Source organism: Grammomys surdaster, unplaced genomic scaffold, assembly GCF_004785775.1.
Source record: "Grammomys surdaster isolate TR1022 unplaced genomic scaffold, NIH_TR_1.0 126278, whole genome shotgun sequence".
Classification (NCBI taxonomy): domain Eukaryota; kingdom Metazoa; phylum Chordata; class Mammalia; order Rodentia; family Muridae; genus Grammomys; species Grammomys surdaster.
In genome coordinates, this window is record NW_021621078.1 from 3462639 (window position 1) to 3485179 (window position 22541).

Below are 22541 nucleotides of genomic sequence, written 5' to 3' on the forward strand. Positions count from 1 at the left end.
AATTGTCAGAAATATTCTTTTTCTCTATCTACAGCTATTAGATCTTTTCTAAAAGTTCTTTGAATACTTGGATGAAGGGACAAAGAACAACAAAGAGTAACTGGGCTCTCAGTTAAGTGGTTTCTAGCAGAGCTGATTAGTATTTCTGTGTGATGTAACCTTTTACATCTCTACTATCCAACAGAGTAAGTAAATACTGAACCTTGACTACTGTAAAACTTGTTTAATTAAACAAGTTAAAAGTTACATTCTAAGAGATACATATGGCTAATATCTACAAGATTAGGCAGTGCAGACCTAGATGAACCAACCACAAGCAGTCTTATAACAACTCTATATAGTATCCTACTCTTCGTAACTCATAAAGGATTACTTAAGTGAAACAACAAATCCATTAATACACAAGAATCCACTGAAAAAACTCACCTGGCCATCTTCCATTTTGGCTTTTGGGTAGTTAAGGATTAGCTTTGTAGCCTGTTCCCACTTTGCATGTGTATCTTCCCAGGCCTAAAATGAAGTCAATTATCACTAGGGAGCAACTTTAGGGGTGAACTCAAAGTCAACACGTAATGCAGGTTCTGAGAATATCCTACTTGTAATATGCACATAGCTCAGATTTGCTTCTGAAGTTGATCTGATCACATAGCTAACAGGAGGCTTGTAACATGGGGAGGGGGGAGGTGCTGCAGCTGCTGAGGCCATACCTCAGTGTTTCCTGCAGTAGGGTGCTCAATGCGCCTTAGCAGGGCCATCACTCTTTTCTGAAGTGCCGCTCTTCCTAAGCACAGACAACAAGCAAACCCAGTCAGTTCTTAGAGCCATCTTCACAACTAGGAACTTGCTAAGTTTCCTAGCCCACCCCCACACAGAGCAGAGTGAAGGAATGGAACAAACGATTCTGACGACTGAGGTGAGTATGTGGTCTCACCAACCTCTGCAAGATTACTTATTGATTCCTAACTCTAAAAGATCTAGAACATAAAACAGCCATCTCCCCATCCATGTTTATGAAAATATATGCCTAGGTGTTTAAAATCTCCCCATTTACAATTCAAGCAGAGTAATTTCTATCATCTATAACTAACAGCAACTTACCAGTGTCAGTTATTAGTAAGTTTGTATATTAAAAAATTCAGTAACAATTCTATTTCAAATGTCACTGAATTTCAATTTCATCCTCCTTGTTCAGAAAAGGATTTCAAGTAAATGGTTTTAATTAGCCCCAAAAACTTTCAAACTGTTATTTAAATATACTCCACTGTAAAAATAACTAGATGTCAAAGTAGCATGGTTAAAAAGAAAGTAAGAGAAAAAATAAGCCGGGCGGTGGTGGCGCACGCCTTTAATCCCAGCACTTGGGAGGCAGAGGCAAGCGGATTTCTCAGTTCGAGGCCAGCCTGCTCTACAGAGTGAGTTCCAGGACAGCCAGAGCTACACAGAGAAACCCTGTCTCGGAAAAAAAAAAAAAAGAGAGAGAGAGAGAGAGAGAGAGAGAGAGAGAGAGAGAGAGAGAGAGAGAGAGAGAGAGAGAGAGAGAAATAAAAAAAGGCACATTTACCTGTTGACATAATATTGCTGACTGAGGCAAATTCCATGAAAGTGTTATAGTTGGGTAAGAAGTTGTGCACAGACACTTCATCCACCCCACACCGGATATCCGCTTCTTCACAGAGGTGGCGGAAACAGGACATAGCAACCAGAACAGCTTCAGTGTCAGGACTCCACAGAAACATGTACAAGGCCACTTCTAGCTTGGTCTGGGCTTGTCGGCATATAGGTGGGGTTCCACTGCATCCTGCTGTGCTATCCTGGGAGGAAGGAGAAATGTATCTGCAACTTAAGTGATTTTATTTACAAACTCAACAATGTACCATCTACCACAGTACACAAAATAATAATTTACCTTTTTAATAAGATCTTTTTCTGATGTAACTTACTCTAAATCAGATAACGTGAACCAATATATGGTTAATATAATGGTACCGCATTTCAATTGTAATAGATATTATCCTAGATTCTAGAAATGCAGACAGTCTGTAACAAATATACAATTAGGACATCACAACAGTGAGTCCACCACAGTAAAACTGATCCACTTGTGGGTCAACCATAATGATAAAGGGAGAGGAAGCAACTGTGAGCACTACTTCCTAGAGGGAAGAAACAAATACACAGAAGCACTGACTGAAACAATGACACACAAACTAACACTGTGGCACAGAGACAAGAAGAAACACTTATAAAGTAAATGCCAAGGACACAAGCAAAGCACACACACTGCAGCTGCTACAGGGCTCAGTGAGGTTTCTGCCTCAATTACGCTACAGTAAAGCCTAAGCATAACAAGGCTCTATCTGAAAGACAAAATCTTCCATAATGATTTCATAATTCTGCTCATATTATGATTTATATTCTATTTTATTTTTATTTATTTAATTTTTTTCGAGACAGGGTTTCTCTGTGTAGCCCTGGCTGTCCTAGAACTCACTCTGTAGACCAGGCTGGCCTCGAACTCAGAAATCCGCCTGCCTCTGCCTCCCAAGTGCTGGGATTAAAGGCGTGCGCCACCACCGCCTGTCCATGATTTATATTTTAAAGACATTTACATACAGAAATAAATGTCCTGCTAGGCATAGCAATACAAATCTATAATCTCGGCACTTGTGTGGAATTGCAAGAGGACTAAAGACAGCTTGGCATATATGGGACCAAGTCCACAAATGTAAACCTTGCTAAGCATGACTGCCCATAATTACAGTACCTGCAAGGGTGAAGCAGGAGGATTACAGCAAATTCAAGGCTAGCCTGTGCTACAAAGCAAAACTGTGCCAATACACACACACACACACACACACACACACACACACACACACACACGTATGTATATGTAGCAGGATACTTTTTCTGCTACAATGTATTCACAGTGAAGTTCGATTATTAGGCAGTAGAAGAGAAGGTGGAGTTGCGAGAGAAGGAGAGGAAGGGGAGGGGAGGAATAGAGGAAGGGGAGGAAAAAAAGGAGGCTATCAGCCATGGAGAACCACAAATGGGTCAAAAATTGTCCTTGGAACAACTTCTATCAAAAGGTTAGATACTGGATAACAACCCTAATTGTGTGGGCATCTTGTTGATTGACCATTTCTAAATATAAATCCTTTAGATAATCACTAAGCTTTAAGAGTCTCGTTTCTACCGGTACTGTGAGGATGGCAGATATTGTCTGGGTCTCAGCCGAGCTTTGTGGATGCAGCCTGGCAGAGCCATCCCCCACGCTAGCGTCTTGTGGGTGCCAGGGCCTGCATATCTAGCTAGCCGGAGCCCCGGTCAGAGTTGAGGAGCAGGGGGAACATGGTGGCTCCCCAGAAACATGCCAGATGGAGTTCTAAGTCTCACCCCTACATGTATACATAAATAAATAAAAATATAAGCAGAAAGAAATAACATCTTAGCAACACTTATCCAAAAATTTAGCAAAATAAATACTGTTTTAATTTTAATCAATTTGAACCTCCTTTAATTCATCTTGTATACATGAATAAACTTTTTCACATCAGAATGATTATAGCTGTCAGTCATAGTATCAAATAAGCATGCACTATTTACATTTTATCTACTTGAATCCTCAAACTCTGGAGCAACAATACTATACTGGTTTATTTTTTATTAACCATTATTATTAATTGTTTTCTGCTATTCATTTTGTGGAAGACAATCTTACTATGTAAACCTACCTTCAAACTTGACCCCTCTGGAACAGAGAGATAAAAACCAACAGTTAAGGCCACTAAGAGCAACGCCTGCCCTTCCAGAGGACCTGGGTTTGCTTCCCAGCACTCACAAGGCAGCTCACAACCATGTGTGACTCCAGTTCCACAGGATCAGAAGCCCTCTTTCGGCCTCTGTGGACACCAGGCATACATGAGTGCATAGATATACAGATAGGCAAAACACTCATACACATTAAAAAAGGGGGGGGGAAACACTTAAAAGGCTGGACGTGGTGGTACAGGCAGATTTCTCAATTTGAGGCCAGCCTTGTGTACAGGAAGTTACAGGATAGCCAGAGCTACACAGTGATATCCTGCCTTTAAAAAAACAAGACAAAAAATCTAACTTGTGATCCTTCTTGCCTTAGCTTCTGCAACACTGAGATTATAGGTGTATTCTACCATGTCCTGTTATCACCACTTGAAATCTGAGAAACTGAGGCACAGAGTTGTGAAGAATTTGCCCAGGGTTCCACAGTGCTCAGCAATACAACTAAATTCTGAGCAGTTTATAACTAATGTACTAAATCATTTAATTGAAATTTACCAACATCCACTCAGAAAAATAGAGCAGAGATGATGACGCAGGAGAGTTACAAAGGACATTACCTACCATGGAAGAATTCCCTTTTCCTCTCCGCAGAGATGCTCCAGGAGTACAGGTCCGTAGGAACTCATCATGATCAACTGACATCTGAGTAGTACTTCCGCTAGCAGGCACATCACATCCTACTCCATAAAGGTAGAGAGAATGACAGGAACTTCTATCTGCCTGCTAAAAAGAAGCAAATTCTCCTGAAGCGATGCCACTGAGAGAGTACTTAGTGTGAACTGATTTTCTATTTAAGGCAGCCCTGGAAAACCTTCCTCTCAACTCAAAAGCTTTACCTTTAAAAACATTCATTAACCCATTATGGTAAATAAGGTTTGTGCACTGTCTTTCTTTCAAACACCTCTCAGTTGTCTACCCTCCAAACCAAGTACGATATAAATGATTAGTGAAATAAAATCTACTACAAGAAAATTGTAACACTTTATAAATCTATAGATTTCAGTTTTGCCTTGTCAGGATAATTAGAACTTTTAAGATAAAGCTATATGCTGGATACACCGCAGTTACAGCACTTGACCCCACCCCATCCCCCGCTAGGTACCTAGTAGTAGGATTACATGGTTATCCCATGTTTTCATTTTTGGTGTAAATATGACAGTGTATCCACACGTGTAATAGATGTCAGGTGACCTCCTCTATCATTTTCCATCTATACCTTTGAGCAAAGGTCTGTCCATGAACTTGAGAATTATTTCTCAGCTAGGCTGGAAGCCGGCAAGCTCCAAGAATCCTCAAGTTTCTACCCTCTAAGAATTGAGATTATATCACACATAGACACCTACCTGGCTTGTTACATGTGTCCTGGGAATCTGAATCCTAGTTCTTATGACTACTCTGAAGTGTTATTTCTCCAGCCCTTGACAAAGTACTTTTGATTCACTATTAAATTACTAACACTGACCATGTCAGATAGTATGCCAAAGGCCAGCACATAGAATTCTTAAGTCTAAAATCTTCAGGACAAACTCAGTTCTGTGACATAAACACAAGATAAGCCAGACAAGATAAGCCAGATACAAATAACCTTACCTCTCCATCAGCTTTCTTCTAAACAAAATTGTATCAAAATGCTTGGTAAGGTTTCTCATAGCTATAATTCTAGGCCTGGATAAAAACTCATTAAATCAAGTATTCTTCAAACTATGTCATAATATACAAACCTTGAAATTTATTATAAAAATTACATGTTAAGAGAAATGTTAGGTTCTTTCCTATTCCCTAGAACTTCAATATGTTTCAACAGTTCAGGACCAAAAAACTTTATTCCAATTAAAAGAAGATTCCTAATCTTTTTTCAAAAGATGAAATCATCACTAACCCTACAGAACTGGAGTGCTCTACTATTAAGCTACATCATCCTAACATCTCAGTATGTAGTCCAGGCTTGCCTGGAATCTACTATGCTGTTCATGCTGGTCTTATACTCAGGCTAGCTTCAACAGTACTGGAATTATAAACATGTGACACCATTCACAGCTAACAGACAAAATCTTTAGGGGAGATATACAAATTTAGCCTAGATTGAAAACCTCTGCCCTTTAGCTTTTTGAAAGATTATTTCCTGGACTAGCTTAGTCCTGAAAGCCAAGTCATTTTTATTCTATAAAAATAAAGAGAAAACACTTTTGGAGGCATCTGTGATTACAGTAGCTTCTGCTTTTCATAGGCCTGACCCAGAATCCTAATTCAGTCAACTAGAATTCATTAACATTCGATTTATCAGCTCAAAGCCTAGAATATTTAAATGTTAAACTACCAGATAATACCTTCGGTACTTCTCTTTCTCTTTAGTACTTTTCTCATAAGTACTTCATTAAGGGATGAGTTGAAGTAGGATATAATCTTGCTAATCAAAACTTTTTAATTTGTCCTGCACTGGTTAGCTTTTTGTCACCTGGATACAAGCTAGAGTAATCTTAGAAAGGGAATCTTAATTAAAAAGATGCCTCCTTCAGGCTGGTCTGTTATCAAGTCTGTGGGACATTTTTGATTAATGATTGATGTGGGACGGCTGCTCAGTCCACTGTAGGCAGTTGTCACCCAGTGGTCCTGGGCTGTATAATGAGCAGCCACAGAGAGCAAACCAGTAAGCAGTGCTCCTCCATGGCCTATGCTTTAGTTCCTGTCTTGGCTTTCCCCAATGATGGATTGCCATCAAGACATGTAAGCCAAATACACTCACCCAAGTTGCTTTTGGTTATGGTGTTTATCATAGCAGAATGAAAATTAACACATCTTCCTACTATCCAGATATTTCCAATTTAAGAATGTCACTGTGCGCCGGGCGGTGGTGGCGCACACCTTTAATCCCAGCACTTGGGAGGCAGAGACAGGCGGATTTCTGAGTTCGAGGCCAGCCTGGTCTACAGAGTGAGCTCCAGGACAGCCAGGACTACACAGAGAAACCCTGTCTCGAAAAACAAAAAACAAAAAACAAAAAAACAAAAAAAAAAGAATGTCACTGTGCTTACCTTATTTTTAAGAAGAAATTTATTTCTGCAGATCAGAATTTCCCGTAACCACTTGAGAATTTCTGTGCTACTAAGCATTTGATGGCTAGTTAATTTCTTGCAGATGTAAAAAAGCATTTGTGAACTGCAGAAACATAAATTCATTGTTACAGAGTTATTAAGAACCTAACATATATGTGTGTTTTATATTATATATATATATATATATATATATATATATATATATATATATATATAATTTTACATAAAATGACATTATTTTAATTATTTTATAACAGACATACATTTAGAGGTTTAGTTTTACTTGTTCATCACAGGTTTTATCCAAATGTTAATAACAACAAATTAAAAATAATTCTATTCTTGCAGTGGGGTAAAAAGAAATTATAAACTCACATATACAGCAAAGACTGCAAAGAAAGAGTAGTCTGGAGCCAGGGCCTAAAAACTGCTGCTTGCAGTACAAAGCCATGCCCCTAATGTCTATAAAGGAAGTTTCAATGGAACATAGCCACACTCCCTCATTCCCAATCTGTAACTGCTTTCTTGCTCCAAATGTAAAAATGCAGAATGACAACAGAATAGGTGAGCCAAGAAACCTGGCCCATTTTCCACCCTATAGAGAATAAGATTGCTAACTCGTTCTCTATATTCTATAATACTACACAGTTGTGTTTATTGTTTAGCTACAAGCTGCCCACACGTAACCACTTGAGCACTTTAAATGAAGCTTGTCCAAAATGAAATGTGCTTTCATTTGTAGTGTAGTAAGACACACGACAGATTTTGAAGACTTCATGAAAAGAAAAATATAAAATATCTCACTGACAATTCTGATTATATGTTGTAATATATATATATATGTGTGTTAAATAAATGCATTTAAAAGTTTTCTTTTATGATGTGTTAAATTAAAAGTTAATTACATATGTCTCCAATGACTATGTCATTATTAGAGTTTAGGTTTTAACTCGGTCTCCACGTGACCTAACATACCTATGTCTAAGATGAAATAATAGCAGTCCTAGGTTTATAGATTTATATCTTCCCAATGTGGTACTCTCATGATCGTTAAGAGAAAGCCATCTATTCAGCTTCAGAAATAACAGTGAAATCCTATACATATTTTCTTTTTTTGTTTTTTGTTTTTCAAGACAGGGTTTCTCTGTGTAGCCCTGGCTGACCTGGAACTCACTCAGTAGACCAGGCTGGCCTCGAACTCTTGAACTCAGAAATCCGCCTGCCTCTGCCTCCCAAGTGCTGGGATTAAAGGCGTGCGCCACCACCGCCCGGTGCATATTTTCTTACTTATACATATATGTCTGTTTTGAACTAATTCACCAAAAGCACCAGTATATACAGAAGACTGACAAAGATCATAGCTCCCTCAACCTTTCAGTGCACATCATATACTGTACTACTGAGCTATGTGCCTAGTTTAAAAATTAAAAGCGAGGTTACTTTTAGTCTTATAACTGAAAAAAAAATCTATTACAAACACAATTGTAGACAGGCATGATAGCAAACACCTTTAGACTCAGCACTCCACAGGCAGAGAAAGGTGGATTTCTATGACTTTAAGGCCAGTCTGGTCTACATAGTTTAAGTTCTAGGCTAGCCAAGGCTACATAGTTAGACCCTGTCTCAAAAGAACAAACACAATTGTAACTACTTAGAACTACACCATAGAGGATAATGATAATACATGAAGTAGAAGAACTTGTAGCCAGGTGATAAAACTTAACACCATTTTAAAACTTTTTTTTTTTTTTGCATTTATGTGATAGAGTTTCTTTGACAGTTAAAATATTCTAATATTTTCAATTCAAATTAAATACAAAATCATAAAATATCGATAGTTATAACAATAAATATGACAATGAACTAAGTATTATAAAGCTAATATTTAAAGACAATAACAAAATTAAAATTTTAAACCAAATTTAAATTTCAAAGTACATATACCTAATTTCCCAAAATGTTTCTACAGGAGCATCTGGATTCCATAAATCGATGCTATCTAACTGATGAAGAACCAGCAGAGCCTGAAATTTAAAAAAGGGAGGGTGCTGAAAATTCTTTAGAAAAAATAACAGTAGAGTACTTGTTTCACAAATGCTAACAAACTCAGCTGTGTCTATGTCTTAAGAACAGTGACAATCACATTTCTGAGAACCAGTCAGAACTACCAACCCAGAACTAACCCCTCTGCCCTCACCATCTTAACTGAGTGGCATGCACATGAAACTGAGAATGAATTTAGAACAACAGACACACACCAAACTGCTTTAAGAAATAAACAAGATTTCAATAATTACTAACTCTAGAACAAAATGTCCCCCCTAAACACATACAGCAATATTAACCCACACAATTAAAACACAGTAGAAATTAACTTGCTTGTTACATAAACTTTTTAGACAGAAAAGTTATTTTCTAAAATTAACAGAGGGGCAAAACAAAACAAACTTTGTATCTAGTAATAGTTTACTTTAAAGTATTTAATGAAGACTAGCAGGAATTAAGTGACTCATTTTAAATAAGAACCTTCTACATAAATATGCTATGTTGTAAATTAAAACTATCAAAGATTATTAGCAAAGATACAAGCAAAGACTCTTTCTTCAAAGCTGCTCAACCCAGACTGCAATCCTACAATGTTTCCCCATTCCCTAGCAAATTCTATTGTGCTCTGTACATTCAGTCCATGGTAAATATACACACGGGATTTTAAGCCCCTGTTATTAAAACATCAATGAACTGTTACTTGAAACAAGTAATTTATAGTTTCCATTAAAAAAAAGCACAAATTGAAATTCAGTTTTACTATTACTGTACAAACACTTGATACAATTTCCTGGTACTTTAAGGCTTTCTATTGTCTTTCATACAGTGGCACTGATTTGGTTGGGAACTTAAAGCACTTGCTTTCTCTTACTCCATTTAAACTTTGCAGACAAACACACATGACAAGATAAAGAGATCACATCAGTGAGGCACAGGCTTTGTAAGCATTGCTGCTTCAGAGGTTCTAGCCCTATCATAGGAACTTGGGGAAAGTGTTTGATGTGGAAAGGAAAGAACCTAAGGCATACTGAGGTTTTCTTTTGGAGTGTGTTAAACTGCCAAAACACATCTAAGTTTTTGAAGGACTTCAAATTATGCATATAGTGAATGAAAGAAGAGAAGGTAGTATTCTGGTATAGTACAAAGAACAAAAACTGAGTCCCAAATTCCAACTTTATGTCTGTCATTTACAAATGGTTTGGCATTTGGTAAGACTGGGATATTTTATGGTTTTTTAGTTGACACACTCTCTGTTTAATAAAGTTTTCTGTTTAATCTGAATAAAAATTCATTAGCTTTTTTTTATTTCAATGAGATTATATTCCTTTTCATGTTCTCCTCTACTTTAATTCTCCATACTGCTGTGTGTCATCTGACAGAGATGGCTCCTGAGAAGTACCTCACAGGTGACTATATCATTATGCCAGTACCAGAGAACACACTGACATTCAAAAGGTGTTGGGAAACACCTTACTATTCCTGGTTTGTTGTTGATGAATATACTGCTACACAATACATGACTGACCTGCTTCAGCAAAGCTCCAAACACATTCCACTCATCTAGTGTCTCCTAAGTATTCTCAAATATTGCTGAAGAATTCACATAGGTTTTAATGAATGTTTAATAGCATGCCAAGTTGAGTTGAAATACCACTTCTCTTACTAATTAATAATTAAAGTTCTCCTGATACTCTGTTAGAGGAAGATACATGTATTTTTTTAATCTTAAATTACATATATTATACACAAGACATGTAAGATTGATTACTGAAGTAAAAATAAAATATTTGAATAGATACTCCAAAGGCAATACAAGCAATGTAGCAACTTCTACAATTACACACACACACACAGTATGAGTGTGCAAGGACATAAATACTTCAAACACTTCTGTCTTGAAGCACAAGGGATACTAGTACAGCTGCATGTCCTACCACCACCTGCTTAACATCGCCAACACCAAGAGGGCCCTTCAGACCTCGCCTCCCAGGCATCGGCTCTCTGCATGCCATCACCAGACTGCTTTGCTTGTTAAGCTTTATGTAATAAAGGAACTGACAAAATGTACTTTGCGTTTGGTTATTTTCACTCAACAGCATGCCAGCGAGATTCATTCATCTTTTGCACTCATCAGTAACTCATTTTGGTTAAGTTTACTTTTAGACAGGGTCTCTCTATGTAGCTTTGACTGTCCTGGAACTCTCTATGTAAACCAGGCCGTTTTGGGTTTTCTGATTATTGCTATTGTTGTTGCTGTCACTGTTATTGTCTTCTATTGGTTGAAATCTACTCAAGAGAATGAAGTTCACAACTTAGATTTATATATTAGTGACCTAGAGGCCATCAATTTTTCTTTTCTTCTTCTTCATTATCGTCATCATTTTAGTGACAGGGTCTTACTCTGTAGCACTGGGTGGCCTGGAACTCTCCATGTAGATCAGGCTGGCCAGGAACTAACAACCATCCTCCTGTCTCTTGCCTCCCAAGAGCTGGGATTAAAGAAACACCAATCCAATTCTTTTTTTTTTTTTTTCTTCCCCGAGACAGGGTTTCTCTGTGTAGCCCTGGCTGTCCTGGAACTCACTCTGTAGACCAGGCTGGCCTCAAACTCTCGAACTCTCCGCCTGCCTCTGCTTCCCAAGTGCTGGGATTAAAGGCGTGCACCACCACCGCCCGGCTCATTTTATTTTCATTATTGCATAAAATTCAGTTAAATCAATATAACAGGAATTGTCTACTCTGCTGACACATCTGAATGGCTCCTACTTTGGAGGATACAACACAAGCTGCACTGCTGACCATTTTGTGTCCTTTGTAACTGGACACGTGCACTTCTGCTGGCTCTATGATCAAGAGTAAACTGTCAGCTTTTATGTTTAGCTCTGATATTATAAAGTAACACTTAATGGTAGTTATACTAAATTATACTTAGTAGTATGTAAATGAAAACACAGTATCAACATTTTAAAATTTACAAACTTTTTTCTTACTGATTTCTATCTTAACTCTACTATGACAATAAATAGAATATTTATTTCATAGTAAATAGAATAAATATTTCAATACTTTGATAATTTTAAGTCTTCCTCTATGCTAAATATTTTCCAGGTATGCATGAAAAAAAAGCACTATTGTAGGAGGAGCTAAGGTGGGAGGAGTAAGGAGAGGAAGAGGAAAAAAAAGAGGATGAGCTAGAGAGCAGAGATGTAAGAGGATGGAGAACCACACAGGTATGGAGAGCAGCCATGGGTAACAACTTATGTTTAGGTTAGCTAATTGGGAAACAACTCTAATTCTAAGGGCATACTGTTATTGAGCATTACTAAATACATAAAGCCTTTGATTAATATTTAAGCATTAGAGTCTCATTTTCCTACTGGGCTCATGTGGATGGTGGGATGGTCTGGGCAATGCCCTGCCTTGCAGAGACAGCATGGAAGATTGGCAGAGCCATCTCCCACGCTGGCGTCTTGTGGGTGGCAGGGCTGGTGTTTCTGGCTGACCGTTTCTAGCTGCAGCTCACTTGTGGCCTCTGGCCACAGAACATGGCGGCTGAGCTAGGCAGAACCTCTGCAGCTTAGATAGTCGGCTTGGCCAGAGGCCATTTTAAATAATTACTACAACACACTATATGCATTCAGTGTAGTATTCTACTAAATGATAACGACCTCGCCCCATCTTTCCCTACAGGATATTAGGGAAGTACTCAAGAATATCATTGTATCTGGATTGTAAACAGCTTCTTTCTTTACAGAATTTTACATATTTTGTTTTATATATTCTGAAACTTTACTAACTTGATGCAGTTTTACTTCCTAGACAGACTGAACCTTTGCAACAAGATCTTCATCTCTCTCTCCAGTGAATCTGGACTAGAGAGATGGCTCAGCAGCTAAGAACATTTGCTTCTCTTCCAGAAGACTTTGGTTCCTAGCATCCACCTCAGCTGGTGGATAAGGCATGTAACTTCAACTACAGGGAGCCATATCTTCTTCTGGCTTCTTCCCTGGGTACCCACACATATGTGCACAGATATTCACACAGATACTCTTCCTAACACATAAATACCTTTACCTTCTATGTACTATACTACACTTTTCTATGCTTGTACTACCTATCTTCCAGTGTTCTTATAGCTATGCTATGTCTCTTGTGAGAGCACACTGTAAGATTTTTGCCTCAGTTAGAATTCTCTCAAGAGAAATAAAAAACTCTGTTCACATTACGTGTGTGTGTGTGTGTGTACCTGTGAACCTAGAGGCTATCAATTTTTTTCCTTTTTCGTCATCTTCATCATTTTTGGTGACAGAGTCTTACTCTGTAGCAGGCTGGCCTGGAACTCACCATGTAGACCAGGCTGGTCTCAACCTTACAGCTGCCTGTGCTTCCTGAACGCTGGGAATGAAGGCGTACACCACCATACCCAGCAAAAGCTGTATTTATAAATAGCCAAAAGCAAAACACACATGATCATCAACAGATAAATGAGTAAACAAGTCGTGCTATATTCATATAATAGGACACTAAACAGGATAAAACAGGATGAAGCTTGAGAAAAATCAACCACTAGCCTTTGTTTCATTTACTTAAAATGCAAACTAATTTACATTAACAAAGCAAATCGATTATTTCACAGGAGCTAAGGGGAAAACACAGGGTAAGAAGGGATGGGAACGGCAAAGGAATATAAGGTCAATGTTCAGTAACGATGCATGTTATCTACCAATGAGCCCATTAATGAACGAGCCAATAGAATATTCATCAACAACCAGGAAAAGGGAACTAACACGTGTGACAATACACTTGAGTGTCAAAAAAATTTTTTTCCTAATTTAAAGGGAGTGCACAAAATAAGATCACATTTGATGAATACTATTCAGGAACTACAAACTTGTAAAACTAACCCACATTTGCAGAATCAAACCATTAAGTGTGCAGAACAAATGTAGGAGTATTGACTGCAAAAAGAAAACTTTCTGGGCTGAATATATTCTAAGTCTTAAATTACTTGTATATGTTAATTATAAAATGACATTTCATTTAGATTAAAAGTGTATGTTTAGGTTGTCAGTACAAAAATAACAGTTAATAAACTCTGAGGAGGTCCTGTGACCAGCCCAAATAGAAATCCATCTCAAGGGGAGGTTCCAAGGCCTGACACTATTACTGATATTACAGTGTTCTTATAGACAGGAGCCTAGCATGGCTGCCCTTGGAGAGATCCAACAACCAGCTGACTGAGACAGATGCAGATACTTACACCCAACCAATGGACTGAAGTCAGGGACTCCTGTGACTGAATTAGGGAAAGGCTAGAAGAAGCTGAAGAGAAGGGTGACCCCATAGGAAGACCAGCGGTCTCAACTAACCCGGACCCCTGAGGTCTCTCAGACACAGAGCCACTGACCAGGCGGCATACACTAGCTGATATGAGGCCTCTGACACACATACAGCAGAGGACTGCCTGGTCTGGCCTCAATAACAAAAGACACACCTAACCCTCAAGAGACTTGGGGTTGGAGGGTAGGAACATCCTCTTGGAGACTAGGGGTTGCGGGGTAGGTATGGGAGGAGGAACTGTTGGAGGGTGGGCCAGGAGGGGGATAATGACTGGACTCTAAAAAAGATTAAAGATAATTTTTAAAAAAAGTGCCTTTTTTTCCGACATCTTAGTGAGGCTGCAGTGGTCCACACTACTCTCTGAGTTTCGCCATGCCGCCCAAAGACGACAAGAAGAAGAAAGATGCCGGAAAGTCGGCCAAAAAAGACAAAGACCCCGTAAATAAATCTGGTGGCAAGGCCAAAAAGAAGAAGTGGTCCAAAGGCAAAGTTCGGGACAAGCTGAACAACCTCGTCCTGTTTGACAAAGCTACATACGACAAACTCTGTAAGGAAGTGCCCAACTACAAGCTCATTACTCCAGCTGTGATCTCTGAGAGACTGAAGATTCGAGGTTCCTTGGCCAGGGCAGCCCTTCAGGAGCTACTTAGTAAAGGACTTATCAAGCTGGTTTCAAAGCACAGAGCCCAAGTAATTTACACCAGAAACACAAAGGGTGGAGACGCCCCGGCTGCTGGTGAAGATGCATGAGCAGGTTCAGTCAGCTGTACATTTGGGAAAATAAAATTTTATTGAATCAAAAAAAAAAAAAAGTAAACCCTAAGCTGATGAGCTGGCTCAGTGAGTAAAAGCATATGCTGTCAGTAAACGCCTGACAACCAGAATTCAATCCCTGGACCCAACGGTGGAAAGAAAGAACCAACTCCTACAAGTTATCCTCTGACCTCTTCGCATCTACTATGGAATACACACATCCTCCCACACCATAAGTAAGCAAATGTAATTTTTTTGTTGCTTTGAGATAGAGTCTTCCTATGTAGCTTTGGCTGAGATCAGACTGCCTCTGAGATCCACCTGCCTCTGTATCCTGAGTGCTGGGATTAAAGGCATGCACCACAACCACCCAGCTGTAAATATAATTCTTTAAAAAGTCAACTTTGTTAACACAGTAGGTTGATTATATTTTAAAAACAGAGAATAACAAGTGTCATCAACAATGGAGAAATACCAAAACACCAATACACTGCTAATGGAAATATTAAATGATACAGTAACCTTAATATTATTTGTAGTAATTCTCAAACAGAAATAACACTGAATATCTCCCATCCATTACCAGGTAAGGTACTTGTTACAGAAGACTGAAAACCTGAGTTCAGTCCTTGGAACCCATGTAAATATGGACGGAGAAGACAAACCCCACAAGGCTGTCCCCTAATTTCCAGACATGTGCCACTGGGGGTGCATATACATCTTACTCCCATTATGCAGACACAATAATAAATTAAGGATTAAAGAAACTATAAACTTCCAAAATTTTTTACACAATGTAATTCAAATACAACATGACTTATGATACACACCTGTAATTCCAGCTAGTACAATGGCTGAAGGAGCAGGAGTGTTTTAGGATTGAGAGACCAGGCAGGACAACAGAGTAAAAATCTTGTCTCAAAAACAAATGAATTTGTAGGGGCTGGTGAGATGGCTACAGCTGGTGAAGGTATTTGCCATCCAAAGCCAGAAACCTGAGTTTTCTCTGACTTCAAACACACACACACACACACCATTTTAAATTTTTTAAATATATTTTTAAAAGAAAGCACATAGCCGGGTGGTGGTGGCGCACACCTTTAATCCCAGCACTTGGGAGGCAGAGGCAGGCAGATTTCTGAGTTCGAGGCCAGCCTGGTCTACAGAGTGAGTTCCAGGACAGCCAGGGCTATAAAGAGAAACCCTGTCTCGAAAAACCAAAAAAGAAAGAACATAGAAAAGTCAAATAATTGTTTTAAAAAAATTAAGTTTTTAGAAAAAGAACGGAGACAGTTGCAATCTTTCTTTCAAGAACCGGAATTCACTTCCCGTTACCTCCATAGCCTCCTGTGCGACCTCCGGCATGTGTGACTGAGGCACCAGCTGTACGAGTCCTGTAATTAGTTCTGCTGTACTGCCTTGAGTTTCAGGGCCCTGTTTTCTTGGATTCTGTAAGACAAAAGCAAACCAGTTTTATTTTTATTAAATTTATTAATTATTTCTATGTATGTGTGCATGTCTGTGTATATAGGACATGTGTGCGGGAGGCATAGAGAGTGTTGGATTCCTTGGAGCTGGAGCTACCTGGATCTGCCTGTGTGGATTCTGGGAACAAAATCAGAACTCTGGAAAAGCAGTAAGTACTTAAGCACTGAGCCATCTCTCCAGCCCCTTCAAACTTCAAATTTTGGGTTTTGGGTTTTTTGGGGTTTTGTTTTTTGAGACAGAGTTTCTCTGCATAGCCCTCGCTGTTCTGGAACTCACTCTGTAGACCAGGCTGACCATGAACTCAGAGATCCACTTACTTTTAGTCAAGAGCAACATTAGCTAAAAGATACTAAGTTGGACAAGGCATGACAAAACTCTTTAGAGAGGACACTCTAACGTAGTGCGGAGAAATGACTGGAGAATACTAAATGGTAGCAATTACTTAGGAAGCTGGGAACACATGGAGTGACAGGAACCAGGGCAAAGATGGTAAAGACACAAGACAGAATCAAATTACTTCAACAAGATACTATGATTGAGATCACCTTTACATTTCTCCTATTAACTAAAGTTTAGAATTTGTGTGTACAATACACCGTTTTAGTTTTCTACGGTTACTGAGGAAAGTCACTTAACCACTAGATGGCAGCAAAGGAAGCACCTTCCATGGAGTTAGGCAGCTGTCCTAGGTAGTGACAATTAGCCTATCAAAGGAAACCCCACCAACCCTTCCAACTCCCACAAACATAACACAAAAGCCCCACACAGGGCAGGGGTAGGCCAGGGGTGGAGAATTTGCCTGCTTTACATGACTACCTGACTCTGGTTCAATCCTCAACATCATCAAGGAAAATAAAAAGGATTCCACAACTCTCGAAAAATAGCAAATTTTACTTAAACTATTTCCCTCAAATAATTCAACCCCTGTTCTTCAAACAATTACCTATTTAACATGAAATACCGGTGACCATGGTTCACTGGTAAACATAAACTACAGTCATGGAAACAGAGTAACCCAGGCATTATGTGGCAAGCACTGTGAGATGTCACCACAGTTCCTGCCATACTAGAGAAACCAAGAGAAAAAAAATGTTATTTTCAGAGTCTACTGACAAATTTTATAAAATTTTTCCAAGCTAAGGATTTAACTATTTATTCTACTAAACTCTCAAATTTGGGTGGACTTTTCAAAAAACACAAAAAGATAATACTCCTTTCCTGGGGTAACCCATCCTTTGGGAACTTCATCCACTCTGGCTCTATTATCTCTCATTATCAGAAAAATTATTCATGTGTAAATATTTTTAAAATGTTGGAATGGAGGCATGACAGTACATTCCTGTAACTCCAGCACTCAGGAACATCTAGTTCAAGGCCAGCCTGAGATAATCAACAAATCCGAGGTCAGTATGGCATACATAGCAAATTCAATGGCAACCTAGTATACACAGCAAGACTTTGTCTCAAAAATCAGACACACACACCCACACACAAAATGTGGGGTTCATAGAATTCTTGAAACCACACAGCCATTTAGTTAGGATTGCCTTCATTTTAGTAATAGCAACAAAACCGTAAAGCACCAAAGCACAAGCCTGAAAAAAGTAAAGCAGTAAGAAATGTTATTCGACGGCGTTCTCCAAGGACTAGAGAGACTTGATAAAAGTTGAACATGTCATCCTATGAACAATTCAAACTGTTTTACTTGGATAGTAATAATGCTAATGCTAACTATCTTATTAATAATAGCAGTAACTAATTTTATTGCTTATTATATGAAAGGAATTGTTACTAAAAGCCCTACACATACTATTTCACTCTTAATGGTCTCTCTGAGGTAGGAACTATATTACTTTTTCAGATGAGAAACCTAAGGTGCAAAGGTTAAGTAAATCAGTCCTTTCCCAGAGCCTGTGCTTTGATCCTCTCATGTACTCTCTCATCTGGTTATACTATTTACATTAAGTCTTAATTACTCTGTGCGCCAAAGTGATGTTCTCAGAAATATAATACCATTTGCAGCAATAAAAAGCAGAGCTATGGCAATAACTGGATACTCACCACTCTCATTTTAATCATTCTAATGTGGTTACAAGCAGAGCCAATGATAATAGAAGGCTGATCAACCAGGTAGTGGTGGTGCAGGCTTTTAATCCCAGCACTTGGGAAGCAGAGGCAGGTGGATTTCTGAGTTCAAGAGTTGGAGGCTAGCCTGGTCTACAGAGTGAGTTCCAGGATAGCCAGGGCTACATAGAGAAACCCTGTCTCGAAAAAACAAAAAACAAAAAACAAAAAAAAAAAGAGAGAGAGAGAGAGAGAGAAAGAAAAAAAAAGAAAAGAAAATGTGATCTAATTATATTAGAATTCTCTGGAATTGGCTTTCTTAGTAATGTCTTAGAGATTACTCATAATTTAAAAGGATTTTGGCCTTTCAGTTCAAATAAATTAGTGGAATAATTTCAAAGCATTTCATTAAAAATACTTACACAAAGCAAAAGCTTTGGGTCTGCATGAATCAGTTTCACCATGGACAAAAGAAGATACTTGTAGCTCCTTGTCTCTAGGTCTGTAGGCTTTTCTTTAAATTTAAGGCTTGTTACCTTTTCTTTAAAGGTGAGACTCTAATAACAAAACAAAGAAACAAAAAAAAAATATGGCATCACATTAGAAAGAATCAGATATCAGATTCAGAATAATAACTATACTTTATAAAAGAAATTATTTAAAATGCTTTGAAAACACACATTTCATACCACCAAATGTATGATACTGGTAGAAACATAAGCTAATAAGCATACATTTAACATTGCATTTTTAAAAAATGTTTTTATAGCATTTACAGTATATATAGCAATCTAGTAATATTTAATAATAATCTAAAACACTATAGGAATAATATCAAGTTGACTCCTGGGTTCAAAAAGTGGTTCTCATATAAGGAAATATTAAGAGAAAAAATAATGTATCTATATCGTACACAAATATACATACTAGAGACTATAAAATTAGTAAATACATATGCCACACACATATATACAAATACACTATAGACTGCAACCTTATCAACTAAAGGATGCATCACTTGGCTGGACTAAGAAATGAAAAGCTACTGTGAATTCTAGATACCACACAAAGGAAACTAAGCATCCACTTTCAGACAGAAGTAGAAGTACGTTCTTTAGAACTGAGGAAACATTCTCTGTGGACAATCTTCGTATTCATGGCTTTAGTTATGAACTTGCTTTTTTATTTTGACAGCATTTCCTCTTTAAGTTAATAGGATGCATGTATTTGTCTTTTTGTGTAAGAATACTCATAAAATAGAACTCTGGTGAAGTGTAGTTCAATTACAGAGATTATGGTCGATTAAAAATAATTCTGGATGCTAGTCAAATAAAAAAAATCTAACGATTCCATTCTAGAATCACTGTCACTCTACCTTCCCACCAGTCTTATAAAATAGTTCCTTTAACACACACACACGCACACACACACCCACTTTTGACCTGGATGAGTACATATAAAAACATACTGAGTACAAATAAAGATATAGGGATGGCAGACTTTAAAGTCTTTATTCAACCATGACAAAAGTCTAATAGGAAATCAAGGTGAAGCCTTCACTGAACAAACTCACTATGACATAACAAAGTGACATGGTGCTACACAGGAAGTACACAGTCGGAGGACAACCAGCAGTACAAAAGTTTTCTCTGATTTAGTAATTGTTTTTTAAGTAATTTTCGGTTTAATATCAGGTGCTAACATGTCAATTTTGTTCTATAGTATAACTGACTAGTAGGAAATCTAAGACTTGAGAAATTCCAAATGGCCATTGGTGGGTTACATAAAGTCAGGAACAATTTGCTGCTCAACAAATTTTTTCTTAATGTAGAAATGTAAGGGGAAAAAAGACATCATTTACTAACTTATCTTCTGTACTGCAAAAATTAGTTGGATCTAAACTGACACAGGTGCTCTGGTTAAAGACAGCTATGCCAGGCAAGAAAGTACTAAGCAGAAGGTTCAGGCAGTTATTAGGAACCAAAACCATCTGCCAACTTGAGACTTTGGGGCTGACGTTACAGTCATAGTAAGAAACATCTATGCCAAGGTATCATTTAAGATAAAAATTTAAAACTCTACATTTTAATTTTATTAAAGCATATTTCTAGTTTTAAAATATAAATTATTACTCTCAGACAAATATTTCAAAAAGTTAAAACTACTACTAAAGTGCCAATAAGTAAATAAATAAATAAATAAATAAACACATACAGGTATAATAGTCATATGAAAGCAGCTAGTTTCAATGGTCAAAAGCAGCTTTAGAACAAAACCTAGAAACATGGTACCAGACAAACATTATGAAGACAGGTCTTTAAAGGGCCATCTTAATCTAAAAATTTTATTAAACTGGTTTTTTGAAAGAGAAATAACCCAAATAGACAAATTTTTAGTTTGATCAAATAAGAAATTCATCCACAAAATCACTCAAGAAATACACACAGCACAGCAGCATGCCCACAGTGCCTGGCGCTGGCCCAGGAGTTTATGTGTTAAGCAGTGAAAGTGCCATCATCCACGGCTACTCAAGGAGGGCAACTGAGGAACTGAGTAGACACAGGCTGGTGTCAAAGCAACTTCAGACCTAACTCTACTACACCACATGACATTTTAATTCCTTTAACCAGATTCAGCTTTAGTTTGCTTAGTTATCAAAACAAATCAAATAAAACACTTTCAAAAGTTAAAACAATAAAATCCAATCCCATACAAGCTATATATAATAACAACTCTTAGGAAATTGGGTGTTTTGTGGTTTTTTGTTTGTTTGTTTTTGTGTGTGTGTTTTTTTTTTTTTTTTGGTTTTTCGAGACAGGGTTTCTCTGTCCTGGCTGTCCTGGAACTCACTCTGTAGACCAGGCTGGCCTCGAATTCATAAATCCGCCTGCTTCTGCCTCTCAAGTGCTGGGATTAAAGGCCTGCGCCACCACTGCCCAGCAGGAAACTGGGTTTTAACTTCATTCAAAGCATCTTCAAGGGTACTCTGTAGAAGAGTCAGAAAGAGAAATTGGGATGGCTTCAATGACAACATATTTTTATCTTGTTGAAGAAGAAGAAAAAAAGAAAAAAAGCCGGGTGGTGGTGGCTTATGCCTTTAATCCCAGCACTTGGGAGGCAGAGGCAGGTGGATTTCTGAGTTTGAGGCCAGCCTGGTCTACAGAGTGAGTTCCAGGTCAGCCAGGGCTACACAGAGAAACCCTGTCTCGAAAAACAAAACAGAACAGAACAAAAAAAATTCCAAGTAATTAGTTTTTTAAGCTTTGATTGATTGATTGCATGTGTGAAGTTTGCCTGCTTGTATGTATGTCTGTATGTCTGTCTGTATGTATGTATGTATGTGCACCACATAAATGCTGGTGCTGGCAAAGGTCAAAAGAGGGTGTCAGATCCCCTGGAACCAGAGATAAGGATTTTCATGAGTCATCTTGTGGGAGCCGGGAACCAAACTCAGGTCTTCTCTAAGAGCAGCAAGTACTCCTAACTGCTGAGCCATCTCTCTCTCCAGGCCTCAAGTAACTACTACTTCCTACCAAGTAACTGATCTCCAAAATGTCAAGCAGTTGTCAAGCTTTGAAATGTAGCTGCTTGTATTCAAATGTTCATTGGTTCCTCCTAAACAATTTGCAGGAAAGCGTCTACACGTAGCTTCTGGGAACCTGGCCCCAGTTAATTCTGATTGGTTAAATAAAGATGCCAGCAGCCAATAGGCGGGGAGAAGAGAAAGACAGGGTTTTAGGTTTCCCAGGCTTCGGACCACAAGGAAGAGGAAGAGGGGGATTCACCATGCTTTAGGAGAGTATGGAAAGAGGAGAGGCACAGAGGCCGCCATGGAGCACAGAAGCAAGATGAGCACCCAGGCTCTGGGCCAAGAAAACGAGGCCCAGAAGGCTAATTGGACTAGTGCGACCAAGATGGAACACAGAAATTAGTAAGCAGTAACTTGGAATTATCGGCGGAAGGTAGACTCTAACA

The 22541-nt window shown here is 38.3% G+C and overlaps 1 protein-coding gene and 1 pseudogene across 3 annotated transcripts in view; one reads left to right on the top strand and one right to left on the bottom strand.

Annotated features, from left to right (window-relative positions):
* Nf1 (neurofibromin 1) overlaps positions 1 to 22541 on the bottom strand; it is a 244273-nt gene that overhangs the window by 137440 nt on the left and 84292 nt on the right. For both annotated transcript variants that reach the window (XM_028759210.1, XM_028759209.1), the window contains exons 13-20: positions 18989 to 19123; positions 16350 to 16463; positions 8820 to 8899; positions 6855 to 6978; positions 4384 to 4545; positions 1562 to 1811; positions 708 to 781; positions 427 to 510 (exon numbers count right to left, since the gene is read on the bottom strand). In XM_028759210.1, coding sequence (XP_028615043.1) covers positions 427 to 510; positions 708 to 781; positions 1562 to 1811; positions 4384 to 4545; positions 6855 to 6978; positions 8820 to 8899; positions 16350 to 16463; positions 18989 to 19123 — 1023 coding nt within the window. The remainder of the gene's footprint in view (positions 1 to 426; positions 511 to 707; positions 782 to 1561; positions 1812 to 4383; positions 4546 to 6854; positions 6979 to 8819; positions 8900 to 16349; positions 16464 to 18988; positions 19124 to 22541) is intronic.
* Positions 14578 to 15061, top strand: LOC114613825 (annotated as a pseudogene). Its single transcript, XR_003710234.1, has one exon. The product of XR_003710234.1 is annotated as a 40S ribosomal protein S25 pseudogene (transcript).